The sequence below is a fragment of the Microcaecilia unicolor genome, chromosome 1, assembly GCF_901765095.1.
Source record: "Microcaecilia unicolor chromosome 1, aMicUni1.1, whole genome shotgun sequence".
Classification (NCBI taxonomy): Eukaryota; Metazoa; Chordata; class Amphibia; order Gymnophiona; family Siphonopidae; genus Microcaecilia; species Microcaecilia unicolor.
In genome coordinates, this window is record NC_044031.1 from 510,322,046 (window position 1) to 510,339,188 (window position 17,143).

Consider the following 17,143-nt stretch of genomic DNA (forward strand, 5'->3'; position numbering starts at 1 on the left):
GCAAAGATATAAGATATCTTACAGAACACTTAAATGGTCTAAGAAAATGCTTTTTAAAATTAATCATATAAGCAAGTGTTCATGAAATACCACCTCTCTTTGGCCCTTTTAACATTTGTTTGAGTCCTTTGGCCCACCTAATTCAATCTATGGGATTTAGTAGCTATTTTTACGCAGATGATATTTTATTAATTCACTATGTATCTGCTACAGCTCCTGATCTTTTCCCTTTGCAGTTATGCTTAAAGCAGCCCTTTGGCTTCGTGAGCATCATTTAGTTTTGAACTGAAATATCTCTTACACCCCGGCAGGTTGTTTGCGCTCACTCAATGATTACAGACGTATTTTACCTAATCCTAAGCCGGTTTATTATGAAGCAACAAGAAAAAGTGCTTTTTATTTTTTGGCTCTTTTTTTGTGGAATAAAGATTATATAAGAGCATATAAGAGCAGAGCCTTCCTGAAGAATGTTAAGACAGCTTTGAAAACTCACTTTTTCTCAATTATGTAGTGTGCCTCTGTGTTAGTGACCTGGTTGCACCTGAAGAGGATGCAGTATTTAGACAGCTATTTTACCTTTCTTGGGGGTATGCTTACTAAGATGAGTTAGCGTTTCTAATGCACCTTTAAATTTAAGGCGAGTTAAACACTAACACGTCTACACATTTCTATGGGCGTGCTAGCGTTTAATGCGCGCAAACCATTTACGCACATTAAAAATGCTAACGTGTCCATAGCACACCTTAGTAAACATAGGCATTGGTGTGATTGTTTTCTACTCTATATATTTTATGATGTTCTTTTTTCTTTTTCTATTTGTTTTTAACTACTCTGTAAATTGCTTTATGTGTTAAAAAGGCGCTTTATCAAGTATAAACAAACAAACATTGCGGATTCTTTCCAGGACATACTAATTAAAAAATATAACCAAGATGAAATAATTCATTTTTGAGAAAATTAGCCTAGCTGAACCGTATCAGAGCAAAGAATGGTTATACTGGCAGATGAGAAAAAGATTATTTAAATTTATGATGAAAACCGTACCTAAAGGAAACTGAGAAAAAAAGTGTGGAAAAAGGGTGACCCACATGCAAGAATAACTTTACAATTGTTGTAAAAAAACAATGATGAGTTGTCATCTTTCTGGCTGCATGGTAAATTAAGCACTGATGGGGCTCCATTGAACAACACAACATGGGAAGTACAACACATACACAGTCAGTTTAAAAGCCCTTAAGATTTGAAAGCCAGGGGAAATGTTTTCCAGACAGGCTTCATTGGTTGACATTCTATCTTGCTTGTTTCTCAGTGAAATCCTATACATATTGAAAACTATTAGAAACCCTCCAAAATGATAATTATTTAATGTAGAATATGAAAACATCCTTCCACTTGTTGTCCAATGTTAGTTATAATATACATACACTTGTTGAAATAAATGGCTTTAGCTCGCTCCATTTCATTAATAGCTCAAGGTGTGCACCCAAGGCAGAGAGTATAGTGACTTGTCCATGATCACAAGAAGCATCACTTGGATTTGAATCTTGTCTTCTCTGGTTCTAAGGTGGGCTGTGGAGTTGGAGTCTGTAAAAATACACCGACTCTGACTCCAGCTTCAAAATAAAAACTTACAACAGTGTACTGCATATTTTCATTTGACAAGATTTTTTTTCCCTCAGGTTCTTTATTAAAACTTCAAATAAGGAAGGATCCAAGATGGCGCTGAGTTGAGACGCTACCCCAGACGTGCTCCGAGACTTGCCCACACGGAACCTAGTGAGGAGTCTGAATCCCCCTATTTTTGATATGGGGAAGTGGCGGGGAAAAGTGAGGGAGGCTCCTGTAACCCCCACCGGTACCCACCTCCCGAGGCAGACGACGCTGGAAAGCTTCGGAGTTTCGCTGGGTCCCCGGGCGACATCATCTCCCACTATCGGCCTAGCTTCCAACTATTCGGCCATCAGTGAAGACGGGGCTTTTCTGAGCCCTGACGCCCGTGCGGCACCACCACAACCAGGAAGTATGCGAGCGGCTTGTGATTCGCAGGGCCCGACACCTGCAAAGGAGAGGACCCTCGGAGAAAGGAGCCCAGCCGATTTCGCAGGGGGCGAAGAAGCCTTGGTAGGACAAACTGTAAAATCTTTTTCCATAGTAATGAGAGATGCCTTACAACAGATTTCTAAAGCCCCCCCCTCCTGAGTTTAATATCAATATGGTGAAACCTGCCGTAGTTACTATTGAGTCACTATGGGATCTAACTTTTTCAATGCATTCTTCGCTTCAATCAGTTCTGTTAAAAAACGCTGGCGAAATAAAAACATTGTCAGAAGCTCTGTTGACTCAGGATCAAATCAACGCGTGTCAGATGTCTGAAACAAAAATGCTTCAAGAAAAAATTCAGAAACTGGAGAACTTGAACAAAGCCACAATTAAGGACAGTAACTTTATTAAAAAGAAGATGGAATATCTTGAAAACCAGCAGAGAAGACTTAATTTGAGGCTTGTCAATTTCCCCAGATCCCCAGTTATCTCAGCTATTGACATGGTTAAAAAATATTTACGGGAAGTCTTGGGGATGCCTGGGGAATCTTTACCACCCATAACAAGGGTAATTTATCTTCAGACTTTAATATCATCTAAATCTGGAGGTAACCAAGTTGTTGTGGATGGAGGAATGAACCTGACATCTTTTCTTGAATCTTCCCTGGAAGTGGTTACACAGAGGACAACTGCACTAGTGACATTTGCTCTTGAGATAGACAAGGAGATGGTATTGAAGTTGTTTTTTAAACATTTAGATTCGATGTTTTTTGGTTCCAAAGTCAGGATATTTCTGGATCTCGCTAGAGATACTCAATATAGACGTAAGGCATTTTTGGCATTACGTCAAAGAACTTTAAATCTGGGGGCAACATTTACTTTAAAATTTCCTTGTATCTGTCGTTTTATTTACCTTCAGAATAGTTACCAGTTTATGGACCCAAAACAACTCGAAGATTTTTTGTTAGCTAAAGAGGCTGAGAATGTTAATGTTAAAGTTTAGAATCTCATATGGGCACTGAAAGATAGTTTGAGAATGTACCCGGAATATGTAACGTTCTGGAAAAATATATTTAATTACCTTAATTTGTTACCTTATCTAGGATCTAGTTAAGTATTTCCAACTTAGAGGTCGATGTAACAATGATTATTTCTTTCACTGAGACATTTATTTTTGTCTCAAGTATAGACTGTTTTGTTTAAAAAAATTGAATTAGTTTCTTTTTATGCTTCTTGGATAAGATGTATAATTCAAATTATAAATAAATAATTAAAAAAAAAAACTTCAAATAAATATATTTTGTGGTTTATTAGTTCTACTTTTGTACATAAAAATAGCCATACTGGGTCAGACCAATGGTCCATCTAGCCCAGTATCCTGTTTCCAACAGTGGCCAATCTAGGTCGCAAGTAGCTGGCAGAAACCCAATTCCATGCTACCAATCCAGGGACAAGCAGTGGCTTCCCCCATGTCCATCTCAATAACAGACTATGAACGTTTCCTCCAGGAACTTCTCCAAACTTTTTTTTAAACCCAGATACCTTAACTGCTGTTACCATATCCTCTGGCAAACAGTTCCAGAGCTTATCTTTTCTTTGAATGAAAAAAATATTTCCTCCTAATTGTTTTAAAAGTATTTTCATGTAATTTCATTGAGTGTCCCCTGGTCCTTGTACTTTTTGAAAAAGTGAAAAATCGATTCACTTTTACCCGTTCTACGCCATTCAGGATTTTACAGACCTCAATCATATCCCCCCCTCAGCCTACTCTTTCCCAAGCTGAAGAGCCCTAATCTCTTTAGCCTTTCCTCATACAAGAGTAGTTACATCTCTTTTATCATTTTGGTCGCTCTTCTTTGAACCTTTTCTAATTCCACTACATCTTTTTTGAGATATGGCGACTAGAATTGAATATTCAAGGTGAGGTTGCACCATGGAGCGATACAGAGGCATTATACTATTCTTGGTCTTATTTTGCATCCCTTTCCTAATTCCTAGCATCCTGTTTGCTTTTGGTTGCCACCACACACTGGACAGAAGATTTCAGCTTATTGTCTACAATGACACCTAAATCTTTTTCTTGAGTGCTAACTCCTAAGGTGGACCCCAGCATCAGGTAACTATGAATCAGATTTTTCTTCTCAATGTGTATCACTTTGCACTTTGTACATAAAGAAATATCTTATGTCTCTGAAATTAATCAAATTTTTCTTAGATTTACTATACTATATCTTTTTTGAGATGCGGTGATCAGAATTGAACACAATATTTGAGGTGCGGTCGCACCCTGGACCAATACAAAGGTATTATAACGTCCTCACTTTTGTTTTCCATTCCTTTCCTAATAATACCTAACATTTTATTTGCTTTCTTAGCCGCCGCAGCTCACTGAGCAGAGCATTTCAACGTATCATCAACGATGACACTGAGCTGCCTTTCTTGGTCGGTGACTCCTAATGTGCAACCTTGCATTACGTAGCTACAGTTTAGGTTCTTCTTTTCCACATGCATCACTTCGCACTTGCTCACATTAAATGTCTTCTGCAATTTAGACGTCCAGTCTCCCAGTCTCATAAGGTCCTCTTGTAATTTTTCACAATCCTCTAGTGATTTAACAACTTTGAATAACTTTGTGTCGTCAGCAAATTTAATTACCTCACTAGGGGGATAAGAGGCAATTTTATAAAGCTTTTTCTGCATTTAAAGGCATGCAGAAAAGGCCTTTTATAAAATTACTCCAGGCCTAGAGCAGTCAGGTTTTTAGGATATCCTCATTGAATATGCATATGACAGATCTGCATACAATAGAACCAACTCATACTTATTCATTGTGGATATCTTAAAAACCCAACTGGCTAGAGGACCCACAAAACAGGATTAGAACCCATTGGTCTAGATTAAAGTGACGGGCGAAAACAGAGACTTACTACAGCACAAACAAGGAGGCACATAGTTCAGGGAAATACAGTCACTATGCAAGACTGGGCTCCAGGGGCCCCGGAAGGAAGACTAGGATGAAAGGATTTTCTATCTTCAGCAAGGAGGAACAGCATGTGCTCCTGGCAGAAGTAACAGATCTGCACAGGATAAATTTGGCTTTCTCCTGTAGTTCATATTAGCATGTACAAAATAAAAACTAGGAGGCGTGTTAAGTTACATGGGCCAATCTGCACATTGTGGGTCTGATTTATAACAGGACACCTACACAAGAATTTAAACAAAGTGCCTATTTTATAAAATACTTGGGTACACTTCAACTCTGCCCCAGCTCCATCCAACTTAGGGCTCTCTCAAATGCCTAAATATGGTGTGAATATAAGTACGTGCTATCACATATATTTATATGCGCATAAACCCTGGGGTAATTTTATAAACGGCCTTTTCTACATGCCTTTAAATGCAGAAAAAGTTTTATAAAATTGCCTCTTATCCCCCAAATTCTATATAGTGAAACTAGGGTTGTTTGTGCAAATATGGCTGTATTCTGATTTGTGTGCACAACTCAATTAGTTAACAAGCCAATCAGTGCTGATAACTGGATGTTAACAAGCAATTACTGGCACTAATTAGAATTTACGGGCACAGCGAAGTTTCTTACCTGAAGCAGGTATTCTCCGAGGACAGCAGGCTGGATATTCTCACGTGTGGGTGACATCACGTCGGCCCCCGGAGGATTTCTAGCAAAATACTCTAAAAGTCTCTTCTGGAGCGTTCCATCGCACGTGGCGTTTGTACTGCGCATGAGCGCACGTAGTTTCCCGCCCGTTGCACGGTCACGCTCCTCAGTTGAATCCAATAGATGAAAAGAAAGACAACTCCAAAGGGGAGGTGGGAGGGTTTGTGAGAATATCCAGCCTGCTGTCCTCGGAGAATATCTGCTTCAGGTAAGAAACTTCGCTTTCTCTGAGGACAAGCAGGCTGATATTCTCACGTGTGGGGTATATCCCTAGCCCCCAGGCTCACTCAAAACAATAATTATTGGTCAATTGGACCTCGCAATGGCGACGGCATAACAAGGATTGACCTGAAACAAGAAACATCTAACTGAGTGCAGCCTGGAACAGAATAAAATGGGCCTAGGAGGGTTGGAGTTGGATTCTAAATCCCAAACAGATTCTGCATCATCGACTGTCCAAACCGACTGTTGCGTCGACTGTCCTGCTGAAGGCAGTAGTGAGATGTGAATGTGTGGATTGATGACCACGTTGCAGCCTTGCAGATCTCTTCAATAGTGGCTGACCTCAGATGAGCCACTGACGCAGCCATGGCTCTAACATTATGAGCTGTGACATGGCCCTCTAAAGTCAGCCCAGCTTGGGCATAAGTGAAGGAAATGTAATCTGTTAGCCAATTAGATATAGTGCGTTAATTAGAAAAATTTGGTTGGATAGCCGATCTCTGAAAGACTTTAGAGCGTTCCAGATCGCTCGCAACTCCAGGAAGTTGATCTGAAGATGCTTTTCCTGAAGGGACCAAGCTCCTTGAGAATGAAACCCATCTACATGCGCTCCCCACCCTAGGAGGGATGCATCCGTCGTCAGCACTTTTTGTGGAATGGGCGCCCCAAAACCAGATTGGATCGAATTGTCCACCACTGAAGGGAATTCCGAAAGTCGGTGGACAGCTGGATCACATCCTCTAGATCCCCTGTAGCTTGATACCACTGGGAAGCTAGGGTCCACTGAGCTGATCTCATGGGTAGACGTGCCATGGGAGTTACATGAACTGTGGAAGCCATGTGCCCCAGAAGTCTCAACATCTGCCGAGCTGTGATCTGCTGAGACGCTTGAACCCTGGAGACCAGAGACAGAAGGTTGTCTGCTCTTGGCTAGGGAAGATAGGCACAAGCTGTCTTCGTGCAAAACAGAGCCCCTATGAATTCCAATTTTTGAACCGGGCTGAGATGGGACTTTGGGTAATTGATTACAAACCCTAGTAGCTCTAGCACTTGAATAGTCATCCGCATGGACTGTAAAGCTCCTGCCTGGGAGGTGCTCTTCACCAGCCAATCGTCGAGATAAGGGAACACATGCACTCCCAGCCTGCGTAGTGACGCTGCAACAACTGCCAGGCACTTGGTAAATACCCTGGGCGCAGACGCCAAGCCAAAAGGCAGTACACAGTACTGAAAGCGCTGCGTTCCCAGCCAAAACCGCAGATACTTCCTGTTAGCTGGAAGTATCGAGATGCGAGTGTAAGCATCCTTTAAGTCCAGAGAGCATAGCCAATCATTTTCCTGAATCATGACAACAAGGGTGCCCAGGGAAATCATCCTGAACTTTTCTCGGACCAGATATTTGTTCAGGTCCCTTAGGTCTAGGATGGGATGCATCCCCCCTGTTTTCTTTTCCACAAGGAAGTACCTGGAATAGAATCCCAGCCCTTCTTGCCCTGGTGGAATGGGCTCGACCGCACTGGCGCTGAGAAGGGCGAAGAGTTCCTCTGCAAGTACTTGCCTGTGCTGAGAGCTGAAGGACTGAGCTCTCGGTGGGCAATTTGGAGGTTTGGATTCCAGATTTAGGGTGTATCCTAACCGGACTATTTGAAGAACCCACCTGTCGGAGGTTTCAAGAGGCCACCTTTGGTGAAAAAATTTAAACCTCCCTCCGACAGGCAGATCGTCTGGCACGGACACGTTTATGGTGGCTACGCTCAACTGGAGCCAGTCAAAAACCCGTCCCTGGTTTTTGCTGGGGAGCTGCAGGGGCCTGTTTCAGCGCACGCTGTTAACAAGAACGAGCGCACTGTGGCAGAGCCTGAACCGGCTGTCGAGAAGTAGGAGTGTACCTATGGCCCCTAGAGGCGTAGGGAGCACTTCTCTTCCCTTTAAAAAACTTCCTAGATGAGGATGCAGATGGCGCCCGGCGGGAGAGAGAGTCCATAGTATTACCATGCTGATAGAGATGACCAATCAGCTCTTCGACTTTCTCACCAAAATGATGATCCCTCCGGCAAGGGATATCCGCAATCTTCTGCTGAGTTCTTTCCTCCAGGTTAGAGGCACGCAGCCATGAGAGTCTGCGCATCACTATACCCATAGCAGAAAATCTGGATGTCACATCGCAAGTATCGTAAATGCCCCTGGAAAGGAATTTGCGACACGCCTTCTGCTGCCTGACCACTTGACCAAAAGGCTCAGCCTGCTCCGGCGGGAGCGCGTCAACCAAGCTCTCAAGCTGCCTCACTGAGTTCCGCAAATGAATGCTCGTAAAGAGCTGGTACGATTGAATTTTGGATGCGAGCACGCCAGCCTGATACGCCTTTCTCCCAAAAGGGTCCAAGGTTCTATGTGCCCGCCCCGGGGGTGCCGAGGCAAAGTTCCTAGAACTCTTGGCCCTTCTGAGAGCGGAATCCACCACCGCAGAATCATGAGGCAACTGAGGCCAGACAAAACTGTGGATCCGATACTGGGACTCAGCCTTTTTGGGGATAGTTGGACATGAAAGAGGCTTCTCCCAGTTCGTCATCAGCACTTCCCTGAGTGTATCATGAAAAGGAACTGTGGTAGAAGACTTAGGTAGAGATGGATAATCCAGGACCTCGAGCATCTTGGCCCTGGGCTCATCCATAGTCTCCACAGGGAAGGGAATGGCCTCAGACATTTCCCGCACAAAAGATGAAAAAGACAAGCTCTCTGGAGGGGAGAGCTGCCTCTGCAGTGAGGGAGTTGAATCAGATGGAAGACCTAGAGAATCCTCAGCAGAGAAAACTCCATGCCTGCCATCCTCATCAGATGAGTCATCATCGGATGGGGCCAACAGCTCAGAAAGAGCAGCCCGGATCTGAGCCTGTCTCGACATGGAGGTGCAGTGATCTCGATGACGGTGTCGAGAAGTAGACTCCCCAGGAGACTCCGGTGAAGCTTCCTCCACCGATGGCAATGGAGAGTCGACCTGGGAAGCTGCTGACTCCGGTAGTGCAAGCGGTACCGGTGAAGGAGACCTCACCACCGGCAAAAGGCTAGATGCCACGGGATCCTCCGGCACCGTTGGTACCGGTACCGGGCGCAAATGGTGCAGCACCGCTTCCATAAAACCAGGAAAAATAGCCTTGATGTGCTCATCTAGAGAAGCTGTCGAGGAAGGCTGCGGTGCCGGTGTGGGCTTTGGAGACAGAATCTGCAGAGGCTGGGGAGCCGGTATCAGGCTGCCAGATGACCGTCGCGTCGACAACTCCATCACAGAGGGAGAGCGATCCTCTCGGCATTGACGCTTCTCGGGTGCCGAATGCTTAGACGACTCGGACCTCCCGGTACCGTGTCGAGAAGGAGAACAATGACGGTGCTTCTTGGCCTTCACCCGATGCCCGTCATTGAGACTCCTCGGAACCGGTGAGGAGGACGTGGAATCCACATGCCTTCTCGGGGCCAGGTCCGATACAGGTCGGTCCCGGGGTCACTGCTCCCAGCGTGCATCGGTCTTTTAGCGGCCTTCACCTGGTCTCCCGACGCCAAAGCTGCCCTCGACGTCGACGGTACCGGACCCAAAAGGTTTTTCTCTCTGGGCCTCTCTGGAGATCTGAATGCGCTTTTTCATTTTTAGGCACAACTTACAGGTCTCCTGAAAATGGTCGGGCCCAAGGCACTGAAGGCACCAGGAGTGCGGATCAGTGCCGGTTGCAGCGGGCGCATGGCTTGAAGCCGCTGGGCGTCTTCGATAACATGGCAGAAAAAATAGGCTCCGTGAAATCAAAAGACGCGATTTTGTCAGAAAAATCAAGACAAAGCAAGGAGAAAAACCCTGACCGAGTGACCTAACTACGGTTGCAACGAAAAAATAAAGGAAACTTATAATGTGGGAAAAAAACTGAAAAATAAAGGGAAAAGGTTGTTTTTTTTTTTTTTAAACAGTCCTCGTAGAAAGGAATGGAAAGACGGTCTTTGACGAAGACGAGAAGAAACTTCACTCCGGGAGCAAGGAAACGCGAAGCGCTCAAAAAGAACTCCGTGTCTCCTCAGACGCGGAAAAGAAGAAACTGAGGAGCGACGGGCGGGAAACTAAATGCGCGCATGCGCAGTACGAACGCCACGCGTGATGGAACGCTCCAGAAAAGACTTTTAGAGTATTTTGCTAGAAATCCTCCGGGGGCCGACGTGATGTCACCCACACGTGAGAATATCAGCCTGCTTGTCCTCGGAGAATACTTGCTAAGCATATTCTATAAAGTAGTCTGTATAAATTCTACCATGCAGATCTCATAAGTGGGTGTGGCCATGGGAGGAGCATGGGTGGGTTGTGGGCATTCCTAAAATTTATGGCAGTGTTATAGAATAACCCATGCCATGCCTAAAATTAGGCATGAGCATTTACACCAGCTTTTCATTGACATAAATGGCTGTGCCTAAATTTTAGTCACGTGGATGGCGCTACATGTATTCTAGAAACCACACCTAACTTTAGGTGCGACTTATAGAAAACATGTAGGAATGTTTTCCATCGTCATTTTTTTCGGCAACAAATACAGAATATGGCCCTATGCGTGTAAGTGCATTTTCACAAGAGCATGTCACGCTGTTAGAAAATACATGTGTTATTTTACTCCTCCACAAGACCACAACTCTGCAGTTAGATGAACTACTGAAAATGAGGTGGGCAACCTGAGACATACACCACTGAACACATTCCATTCTGTTCATGGGTCCCCGACTGTTATAGAATGCCTGCACCATAAAAGCACACCATTAATTTATTTAACTTGCAAATTGTGAAAATGCTCCTGGTGTTGATACTGCAGACCAGCTGGTGTGTCGTTCTGTGGGCAGAATGTTGCAAGATTCCATTGGTCTCCCATTTCCCCCAGTGGTGGTCTTTACCCTAAGAAGATGTTTCTATTTTTTTGGTACTATGCAAAGTCTGAGCTGACTCTCTGTCTTACAGTGTAGATATCTTAGTCTAATCTTACCTTGTTGAACACACCAGTACAGCTGAGCGAATATATCATCCAAAAGGACATCACTAAGTACTTCAAAATACTGGGTGAAAACATCACAGATTGCATAAAGTGCATGATTGCAAGTAGTTGTCATCCATTCAGCTTTCTGAAATGTAAAAACAACAGATCATGCAGTATAGACTGTAACCAAAAGTTTCAAAGATCTGGTGAGCTAATCTTAATGATAAGCAAAGTATGAAAAGACTCAAGCATTCATTAGGGGGTCTTAGTTTAGCTTTGTATTTTTTTTCTTTACTTTTTACATTTTTTTTTTAGCACAAATGTTACAAATCACATCAAATGCTTACAACAGTTTTCTGAAGGCAAGTAGCTAAATATAGTAATATAAAGGGTGATCTCACTGCCAGCTCTATGTGAGGGAAGGTTTATGAGATTGGCAAACAGTTGACTTCAGAGAATACTGTTTACAGGTAAGCAATTTTGCTTTATTGCTATATACCATGGATGCAGATAGAAACATTATTTGGACTGCTGAAATACATATTACTTTACTATTTAATAAAACATCTGAAATACTTAAAATTGTCATCAGTTTCCACTCATTCTCAACTACCGACTCTGACTGATGCATTTTGCCCATTTTATACCTATAACAAGCTTCTATGCTCTCTGTACTTTATAAGCAAGCTTGCTGTAGAAACATGAACTAATACTATAAAATTTTTTCAAGTACATCCAAAGCATAAAGCCTGGTGGTTAGACTGCTGGATGACTATGAGGTAAAAAACAAGTGCTCAAGTTAGATATGGTAACAGCAAGAAAACAAAGAATTTCTTTGCCAAGCTCTTTACTGATTCAGAACAATTAAAGAACAGCACTCGGGCCCCGTTTACTAAGGTGCGCAAGCGTTTTCAGCGCATGCCAAAAATTAGCATGCGCCAATGCTAGAGACATCCATATATTTCTATGGGTGTCTTTAGCGTTATCGTGCTCTAAAAATGTTCTAAGTCTACAAGATGTAAAAGACCAAATTGACAAACGAAAACAGAAACAAATCACCAAGACCGGATCATATTTACCCACCCTGCCAAAGTCTTGAAAGAGCTCAAACATTAAAGTGCTCACCTGTTACTAGTAATCTGTAATGTATCATTCAAAATGGGCATAATACTCAAGGACTGGAGGGTGGCCAAAGTAATGCCAATTTTTAAAATATGCTTCAGGGATATCTGGGAAATTCATCAGTAAGCTTGATGTTGGTCCCATATTATACCAACCATCCCCCCTAACATTCCTCATGAGAGAATCCTTCGAAATTCATGGGATAGGAAGCAAAGCCTTTTTGTGAAATGCAAACTGGCTAAAATCCAGGAAACAAAGTCTAAATGGTCGGTTACCCAGATTGCTGTTTAACATTCATAAATGATCTGGAGAAAGGAGTGGCAAGCGAGAACAAATTTGTGGATGACCAAAATCATTCAAAGTTGATAAAATGATAAAGGACTGCAAGAATTTCCAGAAAGATCTCCTGAGACTAGGACACTGGGCATTTAGATGGCAGATTAAATTTAATGTGGAAAATTGTAAAGTGATGCATACAGGGAAAAATAATCCCAACTACTGATATAAATTAAAGGTTTATAAATTAGAAACATCTTTCTTTCTTTGCACTTATTACTTGCCTCTATCAAAAAATCCCAATCTGCAGCATCATATATAGAACAAAATATCACATAACCATAACAAAACATTATGACTCCCCAACCTCCATCATACAGCAGACAATTCACAATCTACCTTCCCTACCTAAAATCATCAGCCCCCATTCATACAATTAAATCCACAATAGTTAAAATCCTCGTTAATCAAATATCCCAACACTGGCTAAAATAATCAGATTAAAAATCTCAGTCAGCACAATTACACAGAAACAGAGAAAATGATGGCAGATAAAGACTATATGGCCCATCCATACCATCCACTATCTCCTCCTTTCCCTTACAAATCTTACATGCTTGTCCCAAGCTTTCTTGAATTCAGATACAATCTTCATCTTCAGCACCTTTACTGGGGGGCGGTTCCATGCATCTACCACCCTTTCTATAAAGTAGTATTTCCTTAGATTACTCCTGCAGCTATCTTCTTTTCCTTTCATCCTGTGCCCCCTCATTCCAGAGCTTCCTGTCACAACAGAAGAAAGGCTGACACTCTCCCTAGTTCTGACTGCCTCCGCCATTCTCCTTCTACTCCTCCACGTCAGGGGCGTATCTGCGTGGGGCCACAGGGGCCTGGGCCCCCGCAGATTTCGCCCTGGCCCCCCTCCCCGCCGTCAACCCTCCCCCGCTGCTTACCTTTGCTGGTGGGGGACCCCAACCCCCGCCAGCCGAGGTCCGACCCGCAGTCTTCATATTTCGTCTTCCTCCGTGGCCATGCTGTAAGTAATGCTGTTGATTCGTTGAATCCAGGTCGGAGTTTGACGTCGCAGCACATTGTACGCGCGTATAACGTGCTGCGACGTCAGACTCCGAACTGGTTCTGTGGCTCTCTATGAACTGAGTAACCAGTAGTTTTGCTGTCCAGACACCATGGACTAAAACCTGACCCAGAAGTAGCTTGCAGGAGGGAATTCTGCTGTAGCCTGAAGAGGATCCAATTCATTACCATCTGGACTCCTAATCTATGGACTGCAAGGCTGAGAGAAGGGATTTTCCTCTTATGGTTCAGGGTTAGCCAGTTTTGGTTTTTGACTGTAAAAGACTGGTTATCTCAGGATCTGTGGTCATTAGCCTAACTTTGCTGCTAAGCTGGTGTTCTCTTCTCAGGATACATTGTAGTTGTGTAGTTATTTATATTTATATAGTTGTGAAGTGTATATTGGGCACAGTACATATTTGTGTATATTGCTTTGCCATATTGCGATTTAAATATATATTTTCATTTTGGCATTATTCCTTCATTGGTGGACAGCCTAGCAAGAATCTAAGGGCTAATTTGGGCACTGGTCATATCCTTAGCATACGAATCCAGAGTAATTGCTGTCTAAGTGATTTTCTGACATACAAGATCCATTTACTAAATTCACATATTGAGAAAATGAAGTTACTCATCTGTAGCACATGTTCTCTGAGGGCAGCAAGACACATTATCACTGTTATTTGACATCATCTGATGGAGTCTGGCGTGGATGCCTTCCCACTTGTCTTAATCGCGAGGCACCAGCAGTTCAGTACAAAAGTTTAGAGAATACAACTCCTAGAGAGGAGGATGGGTCTATGGTAATGTGTGTCCTGCTATCCTAGGAAAACACCTGCTACTGGTGAGTAACTTCACTTTCTCCAGGAACAAGCAGGATATCACTTACCACAGTTGGGAAACCTTAACTACCAGGCTCACCAAAATAACAAACAATAGGGACTTGCAACAGACAAGGCCAACCAGCAACCAATTAAACTAAAACTTATGTACAACCATATTGTGTGGGTGTAGCCTGAAACAGAATAAAATGAGCCTAGGAGGGTGGAGTTGGATTCTAGACTCCAAACAAATTCTGCAGAACTGTCTGACCGAACCGACTGTTGCCTCAGGATCCTGCTTAAGGCAGTAATGAGATGTTAATATGTGGACTGAAGACCATGTTGCAGCTTTGCAAATCTCCTCAATGGAGGCTAACTTCAAGGTTACCGATACAACCATAGCTCTGACATTGTGAGCCTGGGCATAAGTGAAGGAGATGCAATCTGCTAGCTAACTGGACAAAGTGCATTTACCAATGGCTGCCCCCATCCTGTTTGGGTCAAAAGAAACAAAAAGCTGTGGACTATCCTGACTTTGGGTGAGAGCACTAGGAATGGGTCCCCTCCTGGACTCTGGGGAGCAACCTTCCCCGATAAGCTTGAGAGGAGCATCACTTCTTTGGACACTGACACCAGCACCTGATGGGGCACTGGCATTGACAAACGGCTAATGGGTAAGGCATGGGCCTCCAGGATTGGCTGGGTTGGTACCATGGTCGAGACTGGCACCCTTGATGTCTTCACATTGCACCCAGCCAAGATATGCTCCAACTCCTCCTGTAATAGGGCCTAGAGCCATACCTTGGGAACAGGCATCACTAAAAGCGAGGCTGATGTCAGTGTGGTGACTGCCTGTGAAGATGATGCAACCAAATTGGCTAGTCTTGGCTCCGAGGAGGCTGCTGCATCAGCACCAACTCCATGAAGGGGGAGAGATTGTCTAGGTGTCGACATTTCTTATGTACCAATGATGCCGGAATCCTGGAGCTCCTGGCACCACATTTTAAAGAGGTTCAACGTAGGTGCTTCTTTGCCTCCACCTGATGCATGACACTTGGGTCCCTCAATGCCAATGAGGACAATGCCAAATCCTGCTGTGTCCTTGGTGACGGGTGTGATGGAAAATATTAAGGATTGCTTTTCAGTCTTGCTTTGACTGATAATACATTTTTAAAATCTTCTGTCTTTGACCAAAAGTGACTTTCCTTGTATATCTCAAAGAACAGGCTGGAATGTAAAGCACATCTGAAGAACAATGTATGAGATAAAGCACATCTCAAGAACAATGTATGAGATAAGGCACATCTCAAGAACAGGTTGAAATGTCTCTGAAGCCAGTTTGTGCAGGACGGAGGCAAGGTATGCTTGAGGTTTGGGAGATAAGCCACCTGGCCAGTGGTTTGTTTACCTGAACTGAGAGCGTGTGGCTGAATCCTCATGTACATTCCTGGATAACTTTTAGCTTAATAAAAAGGGGGCTTGTTGCAGCAGAGCTTTGAGGCTCATCTGTGGATGGACGCATCGCGCAGAAAAGACTTGTTCCTGGTCATATGGAGACTTTGGGCTTTCGCTGCAATGGGCCTCCCAGCTGATAAGGGCCTGAATGATATAATTGCATGAATAACTCCTGAACTGCAACTATCATACGGACGTATTGACCTCTACTACCCTTTTTCTTTTCTTCCCCTCTGTAATTACTCACCAACCTCTTCAACTGAAATGTGTCTGAATGTTTGTTGCTAGATTGATGTAAGCCACATTGAGCCTGCCCACGGGTAGGAAAATGTGGGATATAAATGCTATAAATAAATAAATAATTCCTGACCAGTGATGTTGTGAGTTATATATATATATATATAGCCTTCCTTTAGTAATGTACTTGATTAGTGTGTGTATTTCTTAATCATTGTATAGTTGGAACAACAATCTCCAATTAAAGTGCAAATAAAGTTTTATTTACCCAATACAAATCTAAAAGAGTCTGTAGTATTTTATTTTCTAAGCAGTCTGTGGTGATTAAAGTGAGCAGGCTGCAATATCAGAGCAATACAACGGGTTTGATAATTGGCCTGATGGGGCCCTATCAATGCCTGACACTGTGAAGCAGGTGGAGACCATGTCTGATGCAGCTCTGCCATCCATGGAGACTGGACTTAGGAGTGCCAAAATGTTTTTCCATGCTGCACCTCTTGACTCTTAAAGGTCCTTTTCTGCATTTTGGGAGAGAGTTTATAATTAGATGTCATGTGATTGGGTCCAAGGCATGGCAAGCGACAGTTGTGAGGGACAGTCACAAACATGATCTTGCTGCACTGAGAACACTTCTTGAAGCCACTGGGAGTTTTAAGAGGCATCAGGACAAAAATAGCTGCAGCGAAATTAAATGGCTCAATTTTTTTTTTTTTAAATAGCAAGACCTAACCAGGAAGCTCAGACCTAAGTGGGCCATGGAGTCACATCAAAAATAAAGGGAACTTATAAAAGGGTCAGCAAAACTAAGAAAAGTAAGGGGAAAGGCAGAGAAGGTTCCACGTACTCAAGATGCAAAGGCTGCAAGAAGGGAAAACATAAAGAAGAAAACATGCTGAGGAGAGCTGAAAATATAAGTCTGCTCAGGTTTGTGGGAAAAAAAACAGACTGCTGGTCCCATGATGCTTCTGGAAAGGTTGGAATGCTGGGTAGCGTCTGTACCGAACTCCTTCAGACGATGTCAACCAAATGTGATGGCCTGCTTTGTCCTCAAGAGAAAAAAAAATAGTAATTTTAAAGCAGAAGCAGAAAAGCCAACTTACTAGGATCATAGGACTCTGAAGCAACTCCAGTTGTCTACTTCAGAAATAATAGATAATAATTTAAAAATATATAAATGTGATTCATTTTAAAAAATAGTAATTTTAAAGCAGAAGCAGAAAAGCCAA

At 43.2% G+C, this 17,143-nt stretch overlaps 1 protein-coding gene across 2 annotated transcripts in view; it reads right to left on the reverse strand.

Annotated features, from left to right (window-relative positions):
* Positions 1–17,143, reverse strand: part of ARFGEF1 (ADP ribosylation factor guanine nucleotide exchange factor 1) — a 456,734-nt gene that overhangs the window by 88,895 nt on the left and 350,696 nt on the right. For both annotated transcript variants that reach the window (XM_030215298.1, XM_030215307.1), the window contains exon 31: positions 10,942–11,077. In XM_030215298.1, the coding sequence (XP_030071158.1) occupies positions 10,942–11,077 (136 nt within the window). The remainder of the gene's footprint in view (positions 1–10,941; positions 11,078–17,143) is intronic.